We start from the raw sequence: 21,962 nt of genomic DNA, 5'->3' as shown, positions 1-21,962 counted from the left end.
CACGAGCACGCACGCGCGCACACAGCCCGGCTCATGAGAAGGACTGGGGCGGCTTCCCCGGATGCGGGCAGGACGGCGAGTTCACCCACCAGCCTCCCCTGAGCACCTGCAACCCCACGGGCTCATCGCCTCCCAGGCTCTACGCCCACGCCCCCTACCACCACCTCACGGTCCAGGACGGGCTGAGATCAGGTGGGAGAAGCATTGACGCAGAGAGAGGCTTCCATAAACGTCTGCGGTGGCTGGGGTGGAGGCTGTTCGTACAAGAACATGCCTTTTCTTTACATCACTGGGAATATCGGCTCCTGTCCTCTCTTGGACACGTATTTGTTGAGTGCCTGGCATGTACCAGACATCGTACCAGGCACCGGCAGCCCCACGAGAGGAAGGACAGACAGAACCCCTGCCCTCATGGCAGAGCTCCCCCTTATCTGAATATTAGGTCACCAGGAGGGCTCAAAACTCCCAGGGCTCAAGCCGCACTGCAGACGGATTTAACCAGAGCTTCTGGTGGGCACGGGGATGCTGCCTGCAAAGGCTCCTAGGTGATTCCATTGCAGGGCTGAGCCCCACCTGCCTCGTGGGGGAGAAGGGGAGGAAAAGGGGCTATCACAACCGGCAACGGGGAACCCAGCTCCAGGATCACAACGCACCCCATCCCATCTTGGGGGAAGGGAGGGAAGCGTGAACGGATGCCAAGTGGCAAGGAGTCAAAGAATATGTTTTAATAATAACTTCTAGCACAGTGTTACTAGCCTGGCAAGACGGGAGAAAAAAATCAGAAATGTGGGCATCCTACAAATATTATTTCCCCACTCCCTACTTCATCATGGACGGGTCAGATACTCCTCTGAAAGCCTTACTGTCAGCAAAGCAGCATTCAGGACGCAAAGACCAGGGGCGGTGGGGTTTGCCTTCAGCGATGCTGGCGCGCCATCTAGTGGCCAGGGGCCACCTCAGCCTCCCGCCGCCTCTGCAGTGGGTCCCGCGCTGTGCCCCTGCTACCCCAGCGTGGGGGAACAGACAGCATGAGGACTCAGCCTTACACAGAGGGGCTCACACCTCACGTACTTCACCTACAAGGGAACAGTCGCATACAAAAATTCACTGCAGTCAGAAACTGCAGGGCACACAGCACCAAGCTGTCAGGTTTCACCTGGAAATTGTCTAGGAAAAAGACCGCGTGAGTGCTTTTGGGGCGTCCAGGAGCTCAGCGTCAATGGGGAAGGATGCTTTACGTTTCTGTTGATATAGAAGTTACAGTTGATATAGTGAAGCCACCTTTTTCAGGGGGATGACAATGTCGTCTTATTTAAAATTTCATACAGAAGAGCCATCGGGCCTCTCTAAAGGCAGGAACAAGGTGAGCCCATGATGTGTCACCACCAGAAAGATGTCCTGTGCCCACCTCAGCCACAGCCCGCGCCTGGGGCCCCTCAGTATTTACTCACCATGAGCCCTCCTAGAGGATGTGCAGGAACAGACCCCCAGCTTACAAACTCACCGAAGACCATGTGATATAAAGTTAACCCTAAAAATGCATTCCAATAGACAGTAGGTGCAGACAAATACTGTTTGATTCCACTTACACGAGGTACATAGAATGGCCAGATTCATAGAGTCAGAAAGTCCATTGATAAATTCCAGGGTCGGGGGAGGGGAGGGGGGAGGGGGAATGGGGACTCAGGGTGTAATGGGGACAGAGTTTCCGTTTAAGAAAGTGAAAACTTCAGGAGACGGATGATGGTGAGAATTGCACAATGTGAATGTACTTAGTGCCCCCGAACTGTACAGTTAAATGTGGTTAAAATAGTACGTTTTATATTATGTGACTTTCACCACAATAAAAAAACATTTGGAAAAACAAAAAGGACCACATGATAGAAATCGGTTTACTTTTCGGAGAAAAACTCATACGCGATACAATTTGCACCTCGGCTTGAAGTCTGAGTCCTGGCGTGCTTTGCACAAGCACCACTTCGCATTCACAGAGAGGAGCAGAGAGTAGGGGGCCTGACTCCCCCACCCCCATCCCCAGCTGCCCTCTGTCAGGCACCGTCCTTCGGGGGAACCTCACAGAGATCCCGTGACGACGGGCCCAGCCCCATGATGGTCACGCCATCTCTCCCTGGCACTGCCCCCTGCAGCTGGGCCTGCTGTCCCCTCTCCCACCTCCCAGGAGCAGGGGGGCCCCAAGCCCCCGGGCAGCCCCCTGCCCAACACCAAGTGCATGCTGGGTGATTTTCCGATCTTTATTTCCCCTCTGACCATTTCATTCTCCAGTGTCCGGTGGCCAGGCAGCTAAGGGCAGGGCCATGCGTGCCCACCCCCCAGGACATCAGGGATTCAGTCGGTATCTGGTGTCTGAGAGGTGGAGCTGACACCTTCTGGGAGCCTTGGACATGGGACCCTCTCCTGAATGATTCCCACCAGCTTGGGAGGTGGTTATTCTAAGGGATGCCCTCTTGCAGAGCCTCTAGGACTCAGGAGCAAGCCAGCATCAACAGTGAATCGGGATAAGTACCACAAGCGACGTGGAGCTGGCGGTGGCTCACCCTGAGGACCAGTGGGTTGTGGGCTGGGCGCATCCTCCCCACGGCCTTTCCTGGAGTGGCCCCTTCTAGCGGGCGCAGCATCTGCCCCGCCCCGGGGGCGTCTCATTCAGAGCCAGCCGTGCATCTCCCTGCTGCTTCTGGCCCTCCTTCTTCTCTTGTCTCTGCAAAAGCTCTCGGGCTGTGGACGACAGGAGAAGGACGTGGCCTGGTTGGGAGGAAAATCCCCCAACCCAGCCCAGCACTCGCCTTGCACACCTGGCATCCCCCAGGGTCCCACCCTCCCTGATGTTTTCCAGGAAGCAGGAAACACGGGCCCTTGACTCCTGCCCACTTTCCAGGCCCTGGGGACGTTCTGCTGGGTCCCAGGTTGCCAGAGAAGAAGACCTGTTGAAGACCCAGTGATGGTCCCCCCACCCCCTGCTCTGGGGTCGGAGGCTGGTCACTCACCGACAGCACTGAAGATTTCAGTCACCTGGTGGTTCAGTTTGGCCGAGGTTTCCATGAACAGCAACCCCTTGCTCTCTGCAAACTCCCTCCCTTCCTGACGGAAATGGCCACAGAAAGCCCACATTAATCATCAGAAGTTTCCCAAGAACACTTAGACGCCTTCTAACAGGAAGACCCAAGAAACACCGAGAAACAATTGCACCAGCAGAGAACGTCATTCCTCAAGTTCTGTTTCTGGGGCTCCCAGAGAAGGAGGCCCAGACCAGGGAGCAGGGCAGGGAGGGTGCTCGCTGGCAGGGGAGCCCGGCACCCGCAGCGGGGTCCAAGGATGCTTTCCTTGGCGAGGTTCCTGCCCCTACCACGGCTCTCTGGCACCGGTGGGCTCTGAAACCAAGTGAGAACAGAGGAAACATGGAAGGGGAGTGGGGACAGCCTGGTGGGAGCCCGGCCCTTCTCTGGGTCCCCCACCACCGTCCCACAGGGGTCCGACCTACGTGGAGTGAAGGGTGTACAGAGCAAGGGCGTCTGGGAAACACCAGGGCTGCTCGTGTGGCCGAGAAGCGGAGAAGCGTTCATGGGAAGGCCGGGGTGAAGGAGGAGCTGGGGGCCTCCCCGTGCAGGCCCCTCGCCTCCGGACCCTCCCAGGAGGCGCAGTGCTCAGTGCCTGACGCTGAGCCAGCCCCTGGGGGCTGGGCCGGCCGTGCCCACAGCATGGCGCCCGGCGGTGTCTACTCCCCCCACCCCCAGCCTGGCCCGCAGAGCTTTGCTCTTCACCACCCCCCAACGAGCTTCTCAGCCCTTTCCCAGACACAGGGATGGGGACATTATTACTTGTATTTTAAAGGACAAGGTGACCTGGTACAGCTGAAGACTCGGTGACTTCAGGTAGCTCATATCTGGGTCACATGAATGAAACTCAAATACCCCCCTTTGCCCAACTAGCTTGGGGGTTCCAGATGGGGTCATTTTAGGGGTTTGTCCTCGGGTCCAATGAGCCTCTGGCCCCTACATTACAGGTCCCCAGCCCTCCGTCTGCCAGTTTGTCCTGGAGGCTCCCCAGGATGGGAGCCACGGTTACCTCACCCTCCGTGGAATGAGCACATCCAGTGCACAGATCTTGACTCCTAAACTCATTCCCCGGCACTAGGAACCAGGGCTCTTTGGGGAAATGATTGATTCCAGGGCTGGGGCTGAGAAAGGACAAAGGTGAACCTGGAACAACTTGGTGAGCCAGAAAGGAAGGAAGCGCTCAAGGAATAACAGGGCGGGTGGCAGGGCCAGCGGAGGGGCGCGCTCTCAACGGCCAAATCTAGGGGCAGCTTTCCCGCGACCAAGAGAAGGGCGTTAGTGGGGAAATGACGAAATCTGAGCGACAGCTGTAAAGCAGTTCGAATGTTCGTTTCCTGATTTGCTCGTTGTTCCGCGCTTACGTAAGATGTTACCATTTGGGAACGCCGGGAGAAGGGCCGACAGGGACTTCTTGTACTATTTTTGCAACAGTTTTTGTAATTCTGAAATTATTTTAAGATGAAAAGCCCCCAAGTCAATGTGAAAGCTGCACTGGCCTCTGCCCAGCCAGGCACCTGCGGCTCCGGGGTCTGCCCCCCGCCCCCAACGCCCAGCTCAGTGGCAGCTCAGAGGGAACAAGAAGCCAGGGCGGGGCCTGGGCGCCCAGGGTCTACAGCCCAGGCCCCAGGGCGGCCGCTTCCGTGCAGTCTGAGCCACGGGGTCCCCCTCCCGCGGGCAGGGGTCCTGGGAGAGCGGAGAGGAGACCCCTCCCGTCCCTGAGCTGGGCCCCGGCCTCCAGTGGGTCTCCCCACCCAGGCCCCGTCTCCCACCTCGGCCTGACCTGGGCCCCACACGCTCTTCCTAAATCACCCATCAGGCCCCCACCCCAGGGACTCAAGGCTGCCCCGGTATAAAGCCCCCACTCCCAACACCGGTGCTGGGATCTCTGCCTCTGAGCCCCAGCGCCTACCCAGCACGGCCTCCGTGGCCGCCCCCTGCCCCCAGACTCCTCCCCTTCCTGCCCTGCGCTGTAGCCCAGCACCCTCCCCGTCCCGCTCTCCCCTCATCTGCCCCTCCTCCCAGAGCCTCTCCTAAAACCCACCCCCACATACACACACACAGACACCACTGTACACACGCGTCCTGTACACACACGTCCTGTACACACACACGCGTCCTGTACACACACATGCGTCCTGTACACACACACGTCCTGTACACACACACGTCCTGTACACACACACGCGTCCTGTACACACACACACGCATCCTGTACACACACACGTCCTGTACACACACGCGTCCTGTACACACACGCGTGAACCCCTTGCTCCCTGCTTCAGGCTCTCCCCGCTTTACAAGCAACCGCCTAGAGCATTTATTCTGCTGTTGGTCGTTTTACAGAAGAGCTGCAGCTTTCGGGTTCTCTCTCCCTTGCTCATTTCCTAGCAAAAAATTTGGATTTGCCCCTTCTTGAACAGTTTATTGAACACAAAGAGAAAGATCTGAAACCCGCCATTACTCAAAGAAGGAGCGAGGGTGGGAAGGGTCGTGGTTTCCTCATGGAAACCGTTCCCTGCACTGCGCCCGCCCCTGCCAGCCCTCGGGAGGCTGCGGTCATGCTCGCAGCTCTCCCCGCAGCCAGGAGCAGACACCTCTGGGTCTGACCTTCCCAGGAGAGACCAGAAACCTTCGCCCAGGAGGGAAGCTAAAGTGGTATGTGAGTGTGTGCGCGTGGGGGGGGGGTGTGTATGAGTGTGTCGGTAGGTGGGCGTGTGTGTTTGGGGTCCCTCCCCCCTCCTGCACCGGGGACATAATGACCGTCTCCAGGCCCACCTCAAAGGTCACCTCCCGCTCCTGGTTGAGGTCCGTCTTGTTGCCGACCAGCATCACCACGACTTCTCCCGGGTGGAACTCCTCCTCCAGGTCCTTCAGCCACTGCCGCGCCTTGCAGAAGGAAGCCTGAGAAAGGAAAACAGGACTGTCAGGCAAACCCGGTGGTCTTCCTCAGCCATCCCAGGAAGGACAAGGCAAGTGTCGGTAGCTACCCTGCGTAAAACACAGGATCCAAGTGACCCACCCAAGGAACCGTGAGGGATGGATGGGGGTGCTCTGTTCTGGGTACTCCGGGAGGACCACAGAGGGGCGCAAACCCAACCGTGCAGCAGGAAGAGGGGCTGTCAGGGAGGGCTTCCTGGAGGAGGTGACCAACTTTCACTGAAGGAATCTACTGGTTGTCACGATTTTAACATAAAATGGCACATGATCCAACTGGCCTTATATTGGGCCCCAAGGGCTGTTCTGCCCCTTGAGCAGGGGTAGCTGGTCTTTCTCTGGCCTCGGGTGGTCTGGGCCGAAGGCAGCTCTGTCCTCACCCAGCCAGCAGGAGGCTGGGGGCTGCAGGAGGTTCCGAGTCAGACCTGGAGCTCTAGGGGCCTCTGCTCCACGATACCCTCAAGGACCACTTTGTGGGGAAGTGGCTGTCACACCAAACCCTGATCCTAACTGCAGTGCCCCACAGACCCGGGAGCGGGGCCTGTGTCCTGGGTCCCACGCAGCCCCTCTCCCCTGCAGCCATGCTGACCCAGTAGGCCTGCTCTCAGCACTGCAGGGGCTCCACGCACGGCACTCGACCTCCTTAATTCCACCAGCACTGCCCTCTGACCGGAAATCCCTTCCCCCTCGCCACTCACATGCCCACCACCACCTCCCTGCCCGGCCCTGCCCAACAGGGCTAATCCTGTTTCTCCCAACGTCTCAGCTAGAGCCTTCCTGCAGGAAGTATGGTGCCCCTCCTGGCAACTCCCATAGAACCCCACCCTTCCCTGCTGGTACACTAAGCATCTGCTCACTGCTGTTTGGCCCGATGAGATTCTGTAGTGGATGTGCAGCCAGGGGCTGTATCCTGTTTTCATAACACCCCCCTCACCAGCTCCGTGGGCACCCAAGGAATCGTGAGTGATGGATGGGGGTGCACTGGTCTGGGTACTCCAAGAGGACCACGGAGGGGCGCAAACCTAACTGTGCAGCAGGCAAAGGGATTGTCAGGGAGGGCTTCCCGGAGGAGGTGACTGACTTTCACTGAAGGATTCTCCACTGGTGCTCACGATTTTAACATAAAGCACCAGCACAGGTCAGTCACGTAATGCCGCCAGAAGGTTGCATCCATGTGCCTGGGAGGGCGGGGACACACCCAGGTGAGCCTCACCTTCCTGGTGACATCATACACCAAAAGCGCAGCATTGGCACCCCTGAAGTAGAGGTGGCAGACGCTGTGGTACTTTTCCTGGCCAGCCGTGTCCCAGATCTCAAACTTCAGAGACGCAGCCCCCAAATCCACCACCTTTGTGAAGAACGCACCTGAAACAGAAGCCCAGAAGGAGTTTTACATGGAGGACGAGGTCTTTATCCACGGCTCAGCCTGGGCCAGCGTGAACCCTGGGCTCAGCAAACCAGCCAGAGACAGCCAGCCCTGTGCTTCCTGTCACCCTCAGTGGGGAAGGCTCAGCAAACACCTCTTCTAGAAGATGGCATTTTCCAGAAAAAGCAAAGAGTGGCAAGGAATTTGCTGCAGACCTTTGCAGATTCCACAGAGGCTTTGGGTGGGAAGATAGACTCTCAGGGTCCTATTCAAATCCTCTGGACTATGTGAGGCATGGAAGGGTCTCTGACAACCAGGGTCACCCCGTGGGTGTCCAGCGAGGTAGCTGGCATGCTGACGGTCACACCAGCTCCTCCCCTGCAACCTTCCCGGCCTCCTGCTAACCCCCCAGCCTGACCCACACCTCTCCCTGCTGACCTCCCTTCTCCACTGACCTCTCTGCTTGGAATCCTTCCTCTTCCCCACCTCCCTACATGTCCACCGGGTCTCTGAGTGTGAGCCCTTGGGGCAGTGCTGGGGCCCCCTTCCCTGGGCGTGGTCTACAGTAGCCCGCCTGTGCTTATCACTCACCCACTGCACAGGTAGACTTCCGTGTTCTCATCTGTCACCCCTGGTGACAGGGAGCACCTGGAGAGCAAGGACTTTTATGCACTATTGTCCCTGCTTAATAAGTACACACAACGAAAGGTCTATCCCCAAACCATTCATTCAACATATTGGGCAATCCACCTTTCATTTGAAGACTGTTTTCCCCTTAGCATAGCTTTCCAAAGTGTTGTGGCTTTAAAATAGTTATTTACTAACACCAGGATGTTCTGTCCCCAGAATGTAAAATGGTGCAGCCACTATGGAAAACAGTATGAAGATTCCTCAAAGAACTAATAAGAGTTGCCATGTGATCCAGCGATCCCACTCCTAGGCATATATCCGAACAAAACTATAGTTCAAAAAGATACATGCACCCCAATGTTCACAGCAGCACTATTCACAATAGCCAGGACATGGAAACAACCTAATGTTCATCGACAGATGAATGGATAAAGATGTGGTACATACATACAATGGAACATTACTCAGTCATAAAAAGAATGAAATAATGTCATTTGCAGCAACATGGATGGACCTACAGATTATCATACTAAATGAAGTAGGCCAGAAAGAGAAAGACAAATACCATATGATATCACTTATATGTGGAATCTAAAACATGACACAAGTGAACTATTTACAAAACGGAAACAGACTCACAGACATAGAGAACAGACTTGTGGTTGCCAAGGGGGAGAGGAGGTGAAGGAGGGATGGATGCAAACTAGTATATATACAGGAAGGATAAACAAGGTCCTGCTGTAGAGCACAGGGAACTGTATTCAATATCCTGTGATAAACCAGAATGGAAAAGGATGAAAAAGAATATACGTATGTATAACTGAGTCATTTGCTGTACAGCAGAAATCAACTATACTTCAATAAAATAAATTTTAAAAAAGATGTTCTGGGCTTCCCTGGTGGCGCAGTGGTTGAGAGTCCGCCTGCCGATGCAGGGGACGCGGGTTCGTGCCCCGGTCCGGGAAGATCCCACATGCCGCGGAGCGGCTGGGCCCGTGATCCATGGTCGCTGAGCCTGCGCGTCCGGAGCCTGTGCTCCGGAACAAGAGAAGCCACAGCAGTGAGAGGCCCACGTACCGCAAAAAAAAAAAAGATGTTCTGCCCCCATAGCGTATAGGGTATGTCATATACAGAACTAGACCAGGGACTGGGAGGGACCAGGGATGAGACTCCAGGCAAAGCTTCTGTCCTGCCCAGACCCGGGCTGGGTTGGAAGCTTGTTGGGAGATTCTGGTAAATGTAGCCACATGCTTGGAGTTAAATTTTTCACTCCAAGGCCAGTGTGTTAGTGCCCTGGGGTTGTCATAACAAATATAACCGCAAAAAGCGTGGCTAAAAACAGCAGACATTTATCCTTTCAGTTCTGGGGGCCAGAGGTCCAAAATCAAGGTGTTTCCAGTGTTGGCTCCTTCCAGAAGTTCTGAGAGGGAATCTGTTCCACACCCTCTCCTGGCTCCTGGTGGGGACCAGCAACCGCTGGTGGTCCCTGGCTTGTAGGTGCATCTCTCCCGTCTCTGCCTCTGTCTTCACATGGCCACCCCCTCTGCATCTGTGTTCTCCTGTTACAGAGACACTGGTCATGGGATTCAGGGCTCACCCGAAATCCAGGAATATCCGTAACTAGTTACATCGGTAAACACCCTTTTTCCAAATAAAGCCACATTCATAGGCACTGGGAATTAGGAGGAGGACGAATCTTTTGGGGGACACGATTCAATTTGCTACCGACAGAGAATAAGAGACAAGTCTGGGCTGAGATTTTTAGCATAGAAAGGGTAAGATCATGATTCTCTCTCATGAGAATCTAGTTTGGGGTGACTCCTAAATGGAAACCGCTGATCCACCCTCTGCCTGCACATCCTGGATTTTTCTGCTTGTCCACAAACTCGAAGTCAGATACACTTCCTAGGTGTTATGGACCGAATGATTGTATCCTCCCAAAATTCACATATAGAAGCCCTAACCCTCAGTATGATAGTATTTGGAGATGGAGCTTTTGGGAGGCGATTAGGGTTACATGAGGTCATGAGGGTGGGGCCCTGAGGATGGGATTAGTGCCTCTGTAAGAATGCACTCCCTCTCTCTCACTGTCTCTCTCTCTTCTTCCCTCTGTCTCCTCTCTCTGTCTCTCTGTCTCTGTCTGTCTGTCTGCTCTCTCTCTCTCTCTCTCCCCTCCCTTCCATGCAAACACAAAGAAGAGGCCATGGAAGCACACAGCCAGTTACCTAGATGGCAGCTACCCATAAGCCAAAAGAGAGCTCAGGATGAAAACTCCTTGGCCAACACCTCGCTTTTGGACTTCCAGCCCCCAGAACTATGAGAATAAACCTCTGTTATTTAAGGCACCCAGTCTGTGGTGTTTATTATGACAGCCCAGCAGAACGCCACACCAGGTCAAAGAAAGCTGCCGTCTTCAGCTCAACAGTAGGACTGACAGCTCCCAGCTCATACAGGGCTACTGTCAGGATGGAGCAGGACAGAAGCTCCATTAAGACTGTTGAGGTCTTGAGGGTGAGGGCCACGCCTGGGCCTTGGAGGGAAGTCTATCAGCTGCAACAAACTCTGTCGGCTTGCTTCAACCTTAGAGATCCCAGCTTCCTCCTTTACCAAGAGTCAACAGTGCCCTCTTCCCAGGGCGGTTGTCAAACCCAGGAGAAAAGAGAGGAGGTGCAGGGTGTGGCACCTGACGCCCCTTCCTCCCCTCCCTCTCCGCTCTCCCGGGTCACTGCCTGGGAACAGCAGCCTTTGATCCACACCCTTTGTCTGTTTGCTATCAGGTCAAATCACACTTCTGTGTGCGATTTTGGTTTCAGCCTAAAAGTCATCACCGCCAGGTTACAGGTGGGCATAAAATTCAGGTTTGCCTCCTTCGCTTAACAATCTTAGCTTCTGTTCTACTCTGAAAACGATGGCTGGTGGCTGAGTTTAAATCAATGTAAAATCCCAACCGATTTCCAAGGAGCGCAGGGTTTTCACACGGAGCAATGATGTGGCATGAGCGGCTGTTGGATATTCACAGACCGCAGCACCTCGTCTCCCCTGGAGAGAGACACAGACCCCCCAGGTGGGCCCCTGGGCTGGTATCCAAAGCAAACTTCCACCCCCTGCCCCGTGAACTCCTGGCTCCAACCCACAAAAGAGCCCACATGTATCACCTTCCTTGTTCAGAAACCCACTGACCACATTTTCTACCTGTTCACAGCTAAAGCCAAAAGTGATTAAAAAGTAAACTTCCGAGATATTCAGACAGACTGGGAGATTTTTCCTGAAATGATGTTGGCAACAAGCTGGGATGTGGGAGCAGGACCAGGCCCAGAACCCAGAATTGTCCACGTTTCTAGAATACGCTGGTGGAGAGGACACACCGGCACATTTTTACCAGACGATGCTCTGAACCGGGGCCACCTGGCATTGCTTTATATGGTGACACAAAGCAGGGCTCCAGCCTCCTCTGGCCCCAGCAGACCTCAACACAGGAGCCCCAGCAGTGGGGACACTTGGGGACGCTTCCGGCCCCCTCCCCAGCCTCTGGAAGCGGGCGTGCCTTCCGCTTGCTGAGCTGAATGGACCCCCAGTGGGCAACGAATGGCAAGAGAATTCACTGGGGGTTGTTCTTCAACTTGCATTCTGTTGCCCCCAATTAAAAGGTGTCTCAACTAAATGTTAACACAAGGAAACGTTTTGCTTTTTGACCTTTTAATTTAAATAAACGTCCTATCCTGCTCACTGAAACCCTCTCTGGGGCGCTCTCTTTTCTGTAAAAGTCACGAGCTGCTTCCCGGTGGAAGGGAACACAACATGGGTGACTTCTCAGGGTCACCTGGGCTCCAGCAATGTTTCATTCAGCAGGGAAGGGAGGTGGGGCGAAATCCAGCACCTTTCGAACCTTCGCCGCCCCAGGCAAGGCCCAGCTGGTCCAAACTGGCTTCTGCCAGCAAATCCGAACGCAAGCACTAGATGTCACCACCCCTCCAAAGATGTCACTACAACGTGCAGGGCAGGGAACTGGGCTGGAATTTCCCCTGCTGCTGCCTTTCAGGATTCCAGGATGAGGGGTCTGCGGGAGCTCTTGGTGCTCCAAGCTCCCAGCCACCATAAGCGCGTCTGGCAGCGGCCCACCTCCCCTGCCAGCCCGTCTCTCAGATGGGCCTGGCGGGCTTTGTGGTGCTGGGGCAGCCGGGAGTTCAGGGGGTTCTGGTCTCCTCCCAGCAGGCCACGCCCTCGGGAGGCTGTGCTCAATTCCACTCAGGCTCTGCTTCGGGTACAAGAGTCTGTCACCGCCTGCCACACTTACGGCTCCGGCTTCCTCTGGAAGGACAGGTCTTGCCGCAGGGTGGCTGGAACCTTGTCTCGGCCCGGGCGCTCTTCTGCACAGCTGTGCCCAGTGCTTGTGTAACCCTCCACTGCGGGGCCACTCCACACACTCACCGACAGATCCAGACCCTCTGGAGGGGCCCAGGGACCCCCGCTCTTCCCCAGGGCTGGAGTGTCTTGCAGCCGGCCTGCCCTGAAGGCAGCACCACCAAAGACATGCCAGGCCCTGGTCCCCCCGCTGCCCTCGGGAGTGTGAGCGTGGCCGTCTGAGGAAAGGGGGCAGCAGGAAAGGGTGACAACTGAAACCAAGCAGGACCCTGGGGGGCTCCTGGGCACAGAAGCCTTTCCATTGTCCCCTGCTTTTGTTTGTAGGGAACAGACTCCAGCCCCCATGACCTTCCCTGAGTTCCAGAGGGCAGATTCGAACCGTTGCTGATCAGGGAAGGGAGAGGACGCAGAGACAAGGGAGGGGCAGCCAAGAAGCAATAGAGCAGCCTTGGGCCAGGGTCCTGGTTCCGCCTCAAGGGATACACAGAGGGACTTCCCTGGTGGCACAGTGGTTAAGAACCCACCTGCCAATGCAGGGGACACGGGTTCAAGCCCTGGTCCGGGAAGATCCCACGTGCCGCGGAGCAACTAAACCCGTGCGCCACAACTACTGAGCCTGCGCTCTAGAGCCCGCAAGCCACAACTACTGAGCCCACATGCCACAGCTACTGAAGCCCGTGGGCCTAGAGCACGTGCTCTGCAACAAAAGAAGCCACCGCAATGAGAAGCACAACAAAGAGTAGCCCCCGCTCGCCGTGCTAGAGAAAGCCCGTGTGTGGCAACGAAGACCCAAAGCAGCCAAAAATAAATAAAATAAAGGTCCAGTGGTTAAGACTCTGCATTTCCAAAGCAGGGGGCGCAGGTTCGATCCCTGGTCAGGGAATTAAGATCCCACCTGCTGTGTGGCGTGGCCAAACCAGAAAAAACAAAAAAGGGGGGAGTGTCTGCTTTTATAATAATATAATAATTATCATAGCATAATAATTAATAAAACCACATAGAATATAATATGTGATTAAATATCATATTATAATAAATAATATTATTTATTTATTTTTATAAAAACTTAGTCATCGTTATCATATCCACCTGCAAAGGTCGTAAGAACATCACAAGGTGTACAAGGCATGTGAAGTAGGCCCAGAGATGTACGTGGCGGAGACCGTCATTCCCACAGGGAATTTAGCTCCTCAAAGCAAAGGAGGGCGCACTCATCTCTACGTCCCTTACACCCAGCTCAGTGGCTGGCACCTACTAGGTGCTCCATAAATAGGCTGGTTGTTGATTGAATAAAGGACCGCTAAACCCACCTAGAGGGCTGCGGGCCACGGCAGCCCAGGAAGCCAAGGCCTAGGGCACCAGCCCCAGGGCAGAGCCGGGGTCCTGGGGAGATGAGCCCGGGCCTGGGGGAGGGGCACGGGCAGGAGGAGGACGGCCGGGGCCGGGCAGAGGACCACGGCCGGGGCCGGGCAGAGGACCAAGAGTGGAGAGGGTGCACCCCGGCCTGCCACCCAAGCAAAGGCCCCCCAACCCTGACCCAAGCCCAGGCTCTGTGCACCCTCCTGACCCTCGTAGGACCCCTGAAGAGAGCACGGTGACTTGGACAGCCTGGAGAGGGTGACAGCTTGGCCCCCGACTTGCTGGAGCTAAAGGAAGCGGTGGAGGTGACTGGGGTTGGGGAGACAGGGCGCCCCACCCACCGTCCACGTCCACGAGCTGCAGCGCGCTGGACCTGCGGGTTTCTCGCTTGGGAGAGTTAGCGAGCTTGTCTGCACTCCCCTTTCCCTCCCCGGAAATACAGAACGCCAGCACCTCCCGCAGCCTCGGCCTGGCTCTGTGTGGGGGGCCTCTTCTGCCCCACAAGGTAGGTCAGAGCTGCAGGCCTCCCTGGGCCCACTGAGCTAAGTTCTCGGCTCACCGTGAGTCCCCAGGCCACTCCATGCCTGCTGGAGCCCACCCCCTGGCCGCCCACTGCCTCCCGGGATACTGGCTCTCGAGCAGGGGTCCTAAACTTTTGAGGGGAAGTTCCCTGTAGTAAACATTTTAGGCTTCGAGGGATGTACTGTCAGCGTTGCCAGCAATCAACTCAAAGCCGCCCTTGCAGAGGGAAAGCAGCCACAGAGGACACACAGGCATGCGCGGGGCTGTGTCCCCATAGAACCTTATGTGCATAAACAAGCAGGGCCCTGGGAGCCGTGGCCTCGGACCTCGGTCTTAGAGTGAGATCCAGCCCGACAAGCCGCCCGGTCTGGTCCCTGCTGTCTCCCTCCCCTGAACTGGAATCCAGGTTCACACCCAGGGACACAGCCCTCAAAATCCCAGCTTGGCCTGGCCCCCTTCTGTGGTCTCTGCTCTCAACGAAACCCACTTGAAGCCAGACTTGGCACTTTGTCGTATTTTTTTAAAGCCCAGTCTGATATCACAGGTGAGCGGTGTCAACTTTCCTGCTGATGGAGAAGAGGTGGCCCTGCGCGCCCCTCAGCCGGCCTGAATCCACGGTCTCTACCAGCTCTCCCCGCGTTCCCGTCCTGGGGCCAGCCCTTCTCCCTGCTTCTGCCCTTCTCACCACTATTTCTGGGGGCCTGGCCCTGGCAGATCCCTTCGGGCTGCATATTCCTCAGGGACTCAGGAACCACCCTTCTGAGAAGATTGAGGGCCCCCAAGGAGTTAATACCGTTTGCTGAATTTTGTGCTCTGTTTCTACGTTGGTGTGTCTGCTTGGCATCTTAGAGAATCCTCCACACCTAATGTGGGCCTGGGACAGAGGCCACACCCAACAGATACTTGGCTGAGTGAGCGAATGAATGGATGAGTGAGTGAATGAATGGATGAGTGAATGAATGGATGAGTGAGTGAATGAATGGATGAGTGAGTGAATGAATGGATGGGTGACTGAATGAATGAGTGAGTGGACACAGAGAAACGGAAGGCTTTTCCATAGCGGAGCCCAAATTTCACACCGAAGCTTTCGTTCCCAGTGAGGTGTCTCTTCCACCATGACGGCTGCCTCCTGAGAGGACTGGCACAGAGCACACACTGGGTTTCCCTATTTTAGGTGGGAAGTGGGGCTTTTCACCCCCAGACAGGATGTGAAGGAGACCAGTTATCCACAGATGCGCCAAAGTCCCTCCCCTCTGAAAGCCACGACTTGCTATCCTCTTTAAGCAGTGCAGTGAGAGAGGCCTCCCTCCCTGCCGTCCCTTCCTACAGCACCCACCCTATCCGCCAGCCCAGGCCAGGCGGGTAAGCCGAGTCCAGGCAGAAAGGGAGCAGCGTCAGCAGGAGAGCAACCAGCCAGGGTGAGAGGCCGGCTTGTTCAGAGGGCTGAGTGGCGAGCCTGGAGGCAGGTTCTTCTTCTGGGATCCCCCCTCCACCAGCAGAAGCCCTCACACACCCAACCCTTCGGGGCCAGAAACTCTGTCACGGATACACTACCCGCCCCCTCCCCGGCCCCCGCAGACTCCAGCTGAGCTGAAACCTGTCTGGGTTCTGGATCCCGTGTGCATGCCTGCCTGGGGTGGACCTCATGCCCTCCCTGCACGTGCCAGGCACTGCCCGAGGCTCCAGGAGAGCCTGGGAAATTCCCAGGTGGCCTCATCCCCAGGTGCCCCACGTGTGGGTCAGCAGCCCTGGCTCCCCCACCAGGAGACGAAGGAAGGGTGCCCTGTCCCGTCACTTACATCCCACGGTCGGCAGGATGCTCCTGAAATCATTCTTCACATACTGGAGAGCCAAGCTGGACTTGCCCACAGAACCACTGCCCAGGAGAACCAGCTTGAAGATGCAGGCCTGGCCCAGGGCAGCCCCGGGCCGGGGGACCCCCTCCACCTGCGCCATGCCCTGCAGAGAGACAATGATGGATGGAGGCTGAATGTCAGATACCAAATACTCTGAGCAAGTGGGCCCCCGGGACGCTGCTGCCCTGGATGAATACAGACAGCCTTGAATGGAAAGGAGCTCCACGTCAGAGGCACCTGGCTTGCCACTCTGCACCCCATCTCCCCTTCTGGAACGTGGGGTGAGCAATAGCTATAATATACGCCTGCTGTGAGTGAGTGAATGGATGAGTGACTGAATGAATGAGTGAGTGGACACAGAGAAACGGAAGGCTTTTCCATAGCGGAGCCCAAATTTCACACCGAAGCTTTCATTCCCAGTGAGGTGTCTCTTCCACCATGACGGCTGCCTCCTGAGAGGACTGGCACAGAGCACACACTGGGTTTCCCTATTTTAGGTGGGAAGTGGGGCTTTTCACCCCCGGACAGGGTGGAAATGTTGTGAGGTGCTTGCAAAGCGTGTGCACGGTGCCCGGCAGGGGCCTATGCATATGAACGGCTTCGTACCCTGCAAAGTAGTGATCGTGTGCGAGTCATCACACTGGCTCATTGCCCTCTTTCCATCACCTCTCACTTTTGAAAAACCTATGACTTATTCCAAAAAGGTTCTGAAATACCTAAAAGGTACAGCACTCTCTCAGCTGTGGTTCATGGATTCAAATTGGTGTTTCAAGAAAAAGCTTGGTGTTTCAAGGATCTCAAAACATTGCATTCCTTCCCACTGTATTGAAAGCCTCAGAACCCACAGTGATATGCCCTGGAGAAAAACGGCTCTGTGATCAAAATTAATTTGGGCAAACCCTGCACATGTTTTCATTGTAGAAAATTTCAGGCATGTACCAGAACAGAGAGGATGGAGGTCGCTCTGGTGGACCTCAGATCTCCATCATCCACCTCCACAAGAATCAGCTGTGTAAGGCCAACTGGCCCGAGGCAGGGGAACACAATCAGATTCACAGGTTGCATCAGACCGAAATTCTCCGGACCACCCAGTTCCAGAAACTGCCCTGGAGACATTCCGGACCACCCAGTTCCAGGAACTGACCTGGGGACTTTGAACCCAGCCCAGCCTTCCCGCCTTTCGAGGGGCGGGACTAACAGTCCACCAGGATACCCGAAAAGACCACCAAATAAGGAATGCCCTGCGCCCTCCCAGATTCACCACACCCCTTGCCCTTCTTCCCCTATAAAATCTTGCCCAACCCTCGCCCGGGCACGACTTCTCTGGCCCCTTTCTCTCGGACCAGTGAACCTCGCCCGGGAGCAGCTCCCTAATAAAGCTCACTTGAAGCTTTCCTCTGTTTCCCGGTGCGTTTGTTAAGATCCGACCTTAGAAGCTGTGGCCAATCTTGTTTCACCCACATCCCCAAACCCCGCTTCCTCCGAAGATTAGTTTGAGGGAATTCCTAGACATCCTATTAATTCTCCTGCAAATCTCGGTATATGTACATGCATCCTCTTTTTCTCTGTAATTTATTTGTTGAAGAAATCAGATTGCCTTGTAGTTTCCAGTCTGGATTTTGCTGATTGCATCCCTAAGTTTTCATTGAATGTGTTCCCTTGAACCCTGATTTTCTATAGCTTGATGGCTCAGAACAGAAATCTGATTGGATATAGGCTGTCTTTTGGCAAGAATACTGTCATGAGTGTGGTGGGCATTTCCTCAGGAGGTAACAGCCATTGAAAACTGTCCCTACGTCCACTGTCTCATTGGGGGGCTGCAAACTGGTGGCATTCCACTGTTATCATTTTGTCTTCGTCTACTCTCTGGATTACATCTAGAGAAAACTTCCCCTGAAAAATACCCAAACCCACCTCAGAGCTAGCCCGTTCAGTGAACAGAGCCTCTCCCACCTCATTGCAGTGGGTGGGAATGGAGGAAGGGAAGGGATTTTGAAGAGGGAGGGAGAAAAGCGAGAGCAGTTGGAAGCAGACCCGGTTTCCTCGCTGTCCCCAACAGGCAGCCACAGCCACAGACTGGTCTGGTCTGCGCTGTGGGGACAAAAGGAAAAGAATCGAGTTTGGGATCAAAGTTTAAAAGCAAACAGGACGGAGTCCTAAATACCAACAAGACTTTCTAAACAGAAGGTGACTGGAGTTACAGGGTTTGGCAGAGAAGGGTTCACAGGCCCATCCACTCCCTGGCGAAAGGGACACAGCAGAGCTGAATGGTTACTGGAAAGCATGTCTGGAGCCCCATCTTCCATGGGATGCTGTCAAGTTTCACCATCGGGGAGGATGCTTAATTGTGTCAACGGATGACATCCCACCAGGGCACCCTGCGACTTCCTCTGCATCCCGAAGACCCGCAGCTGCCCCGGGGGTTGGGGAATGCAGTTCTGCAGGGGCCGGTCCTCTCTCCAGAACCCACCACCCATGCAGGAATTCAAAGCAGTCCTTCTACAGATTTCCGATCCACTGGTAGAAATTAAACTCAAAGGCAAAATAAAATAAACACCGGGAACAAATGGGGGCGCCCCCCAAAGTGGCTGGCCCTCACGGATAAAATGACAGCCTAGGATTCAGCTCTACAGGCCAAAGGGCAAATCAGAGTCCGGAATGAGGATAGAAGCCGCAGGAAAGATAACAAAAAGATATTGGCTCAAAGTTCAGAGGTTGCTAGAGCCGCTTATCTGTCAACCCCACGGCCTAATCATCTGGGGAATTTGCCTTACGGTGAAGAAGCTGCTACATCTGCTCTCTTCTCTCTGTTCACCTCGATGCAATCCCTCTCCCACCGCAGCCTCCTGTCTGGTCTCACAGCTGCCACCCCTACCCCACCCCCTCACCCCCGATCGTGTGTCCAGTCCCCATAAATAGCAGTGCATAAAAGAGAGAAAAGTCTCTGCATGGTGGGGCCCACAGCTCCCTGTTCCTCTTCTTGACGGAAATGATCCGTTTCCAGCTCTCCCTTAATTCGCAGAATTATTTTTTTCTTGGTTCTCTCTCTCGCCGGGCTGTAACTGCTCACGAAAGCAAAGACAGTGTTCACTGAGATGACAGTAGGTGCTCAATAAATGTCTCGCGCATATCCGTAGGGATGGCGTAGCAAGTCATAACTAGAGAGACACGCTGCTTCAACCCCATAGTTTGCACAGCCAGTCCAACCCCAGGGAGCTTGTCAAAAAGTGGGCTGGGAGCTTCCCTGGGGGCGCAGTGGTCGAGAGTCCGCCTGCCAATGCGGGGGACGCGGGTTGGTGCCCCGGTCCGGGAAGATCCCACATGCCGCGGAGCTGCTGGGCCCGTGAGCCATGGCCGCTGAGCCTGCGCGTCCGGAGCCTGTGCTCCGCAACGGGAGAGGCCACAACGGTGAGAGGCCCACGTACCGCAAATTAAAAAAAAAGTGGGCTTGGATCTCTGCAGAAAGAGAAACCAGAGGAGGGGCATCCAGGAGGTGCTGGGACCCGCTTCCTCCAGGCAGCTCAGCCCGAGTGACCAAGAAAAGCAGAAAGTTACAGGTTTAAAGGCAACCCGGCATTCAGATTCAGACAACGTATTCAGATGAGGCTGCTGTAACAGCACGTAAAACCTTGACCAACTTAAAATGGTTTTGCCTCCTTAAAGAGGTGGGTTGACTAATCAAACCCGGAGTTACTGTACAGAGACAGCACTGCGCATGCGCAGAGTCTCCAGGATGACTCCCAAACCAAAAAGCTCCAGACTAGGAAACTCAAAGAATAGAAACGTTGCCCGCAGAGCCCTTTAGGAAGGACGGGTCCTTTAATAAGGAAAAGCTGGCTTCCTGGAGCGCTCGCGTAGCTTATAGGGAGATTCGAGACTAGCCGGTTCGCTTCCAAGTTTAAAATTCCCCGAAGCCCTTAAATTTTGCCCCAAACGTGGATTGTAGAGACACGTTTGAGAGCCTTGCCGGTCGACCTCGAATTAAACCTCTGTCTTTTCTCAAAAGCCAGTGCCATAGTGTTGCTTCTATGCTTGTTGGGCAGCGAGCCCTTGCCCTACAACACTGCGGGGGAGGGGGGGACCAAGGCTGATGGACCCGCCATCTCCAATGAGGCGCAGGGTGACCGTGTGCTCAGGGCCCCTGCACGGCTCGGCGGCACACAGGTTTCTACTGAAGCAGAGCAAGAAGCCTCCGGGGGTCCTGGCGTTACCCCACCTTACAGAGAGGCCCAGCAGCTTTTCTAAGAGAAAGATGCGGGAGTCCAAGCCAGAGCAGGCTCAAGGAGGAGGATGGGGGCGGGGGAGAGATGGACTGAGAGTTTGGGGTCAGCAGATGCAAACTATTATATAACGGATGGATAAACAACAAGGTCCTACTGTATAGCACAGGGAATTATATTCACTATCCCGGGATAAACCATAATGGAAAAGAGTATGAAAAGGAATGTATATATATGTATAATTGAATCACTTTGCAGTACAGCAGAAAGTCACACAACATTGTAAATCAACTAGACTTCAATAAAACAAATTAAAAAAAAAATTTTTTTTTTAAGCCAGAACAGGCTGCCTTCACGTCCACACTGGATTCACCAGGCACGAGCATCATTTCAGTCACTTACAGAGGCAGCAGGACCTGTGCTCCACCCACATCAAGAACCGCTGGTGCAACGAGCCTGCCGGGGAGCCGCTGGCCGGACCTCATTGCCCAAAAGATGGTCATCTCAGTAGCAAGCCCTCACTTACAAACCACTTTTTTTTTTTTTTTTTTTGGCCTAATGTAGAGAAACAGAAAGTAGAGTGGTGGTGACCAGAGGCTGGGGTGTGTGTGGGAAGTGGGATGATATTGGTAAAAGGGTGCAAACTTCAGTTGTAAGATTCACAGGTTCTGGGGATCTCATGTACAGCGTGATGATTAAAGCTCATATGGTATTATACACTCGAAAAGTATTAAGAGAGTAGATCTTAAATGTTCTCACCACAAAAAGAAATGGTAATTATGTGACGGGGTGGAGGTGTTTTTGCAATATGTAAATGTACCCAATCAACACGTAACATACCTTAAATTTACCCCATGTTATATATATGTCAATTGTCTCAATAAAGCTGGAAAAAAGAAACGCTTTTAAGAATGGAATTCCCCAGGTTTCTGTGCCACCCCAGGCTAATACCTTGTTTCTTGCGAACGTACTTAAGACACCTGCTTAGAAGCAGATATTCCACTGATCTGTGCTGTAATTTTACATAAAGAGAAAGTTCTAACACACCTGCAGCAATTCTCAAGTATTTAAAGATACCCCTTTAAGTTTTCCTTGCTATTTATGTGCACTAATTAATAAAACTCTCCTTAAGTCAAGAAAATCTTTAGCCCCAAACATGTCTGAATTAACCAAAATCGGTGGAGTATGAATAAACATGCCATTACTATGATACCACATACAGGTGACACATCTCTTTATCTAAAAACATTATTTTTCAATAAATATGAACACATAATTGTCAATATGAAAAAAATGAGATTACCCGTAATTCCACAGCCTTAATACAACGAGGGATGGTATTTTGCCTACTTTCTTCTAATTTTTTGTATAAGAATCTTAAAAACAAACCATCATTTTAACATAAAATTATGCATCCTACATTAAAAAAAAAGTGAGACATACGAAGGGCGGTTTTCCACATTACTGCATATGTTGTAGATGCATTTGACCCATGTGTGTTTAATGACCACATAATACCCCTACAACGTTTCCAACTTCCTGAACTATTTCTCTGTTACTGGATTTTTACTTGGCTTTAATTGTTTTTTCTCTGTAATAAATAAGACTGCAGTAAGCATTTTCATGTATGAGTTTTCGTGTG

The 21,962-nt window shown here is 54.0% G+C and overlaps 1 protein-coding gene across 1 annotated transcript; it reads right to left on the bottom strand.

Moving 5' to 3' along the window:
* Nucleotides 1–765: 765 nt before the first annotated feature.
* RAB17 (RAB17, member RAS oncogene family) lies at nt 766–16,200 on the bottom strand. The gene is made up of 5 exons (XM_033860366.2): nt 16,044–16,200; nt 7,219–7,370; nt 5,847–5,972; nt 3,003–3,096; nt 766–2,733 (listed from the first exon to the last, which is right to left on the bottom strand). Exons 1-5 carry the CDS (start codon nt 16,198–16,200, stop codon nt 2,621–2,623), a joined length of 642 nt encoding a protein of 213 aa, XP_033716257.1. The 3' UTR covers nt 766–2,620.
* Between the last annotated feature and the right edge of the window lie 5,762 nt (nt 16,201–21,962).

This window comes from Tursiops truncatus, chromosome 7 (assembly GCF_011762595.2).
Source record: "Tursiops truncatus isolate mTurTru1 chromosome 7, mTurTru1.mat.Y, whole genome shotgun sequence".
Classification (NCBI taxonomy): Eukaryota; Metazoa; Chordata; class Mammalia; order Artiodactyla; family Delphinidae; genus Tursiops; species Tursiops truncatus.
Note: the sequence above shows the minus strand (reverse complement) of the source record. Positions and strands in the feature narration are given on the sequence as shown.

Bases quoted from the DNA above. Each gene is read 5' to 3' on its own strand.
- RAB17 (XM_033860366.2), bottom strand. From the start codon at position 16,200: ATGGCGCAGGTGGAGGGGGTCCCCCGGCCCGGGGCTGCCCTGGGCCAG. The intron at 7,371-16,043 runs GTAAGTGACGGG...CTTCTGTTTCAG, and splicing joins CATCCTGCCGACCGTGGGAT to GTGCGTTCTTCACAAAGGTG. The intron at 5,973-7,218 runs GTGAGGCTCACC...TTCCTTTCTCAG, and splicing joins TGTATGATGTCACCAGGAAG to GCTTCCTTCTGCAAGGCGCG.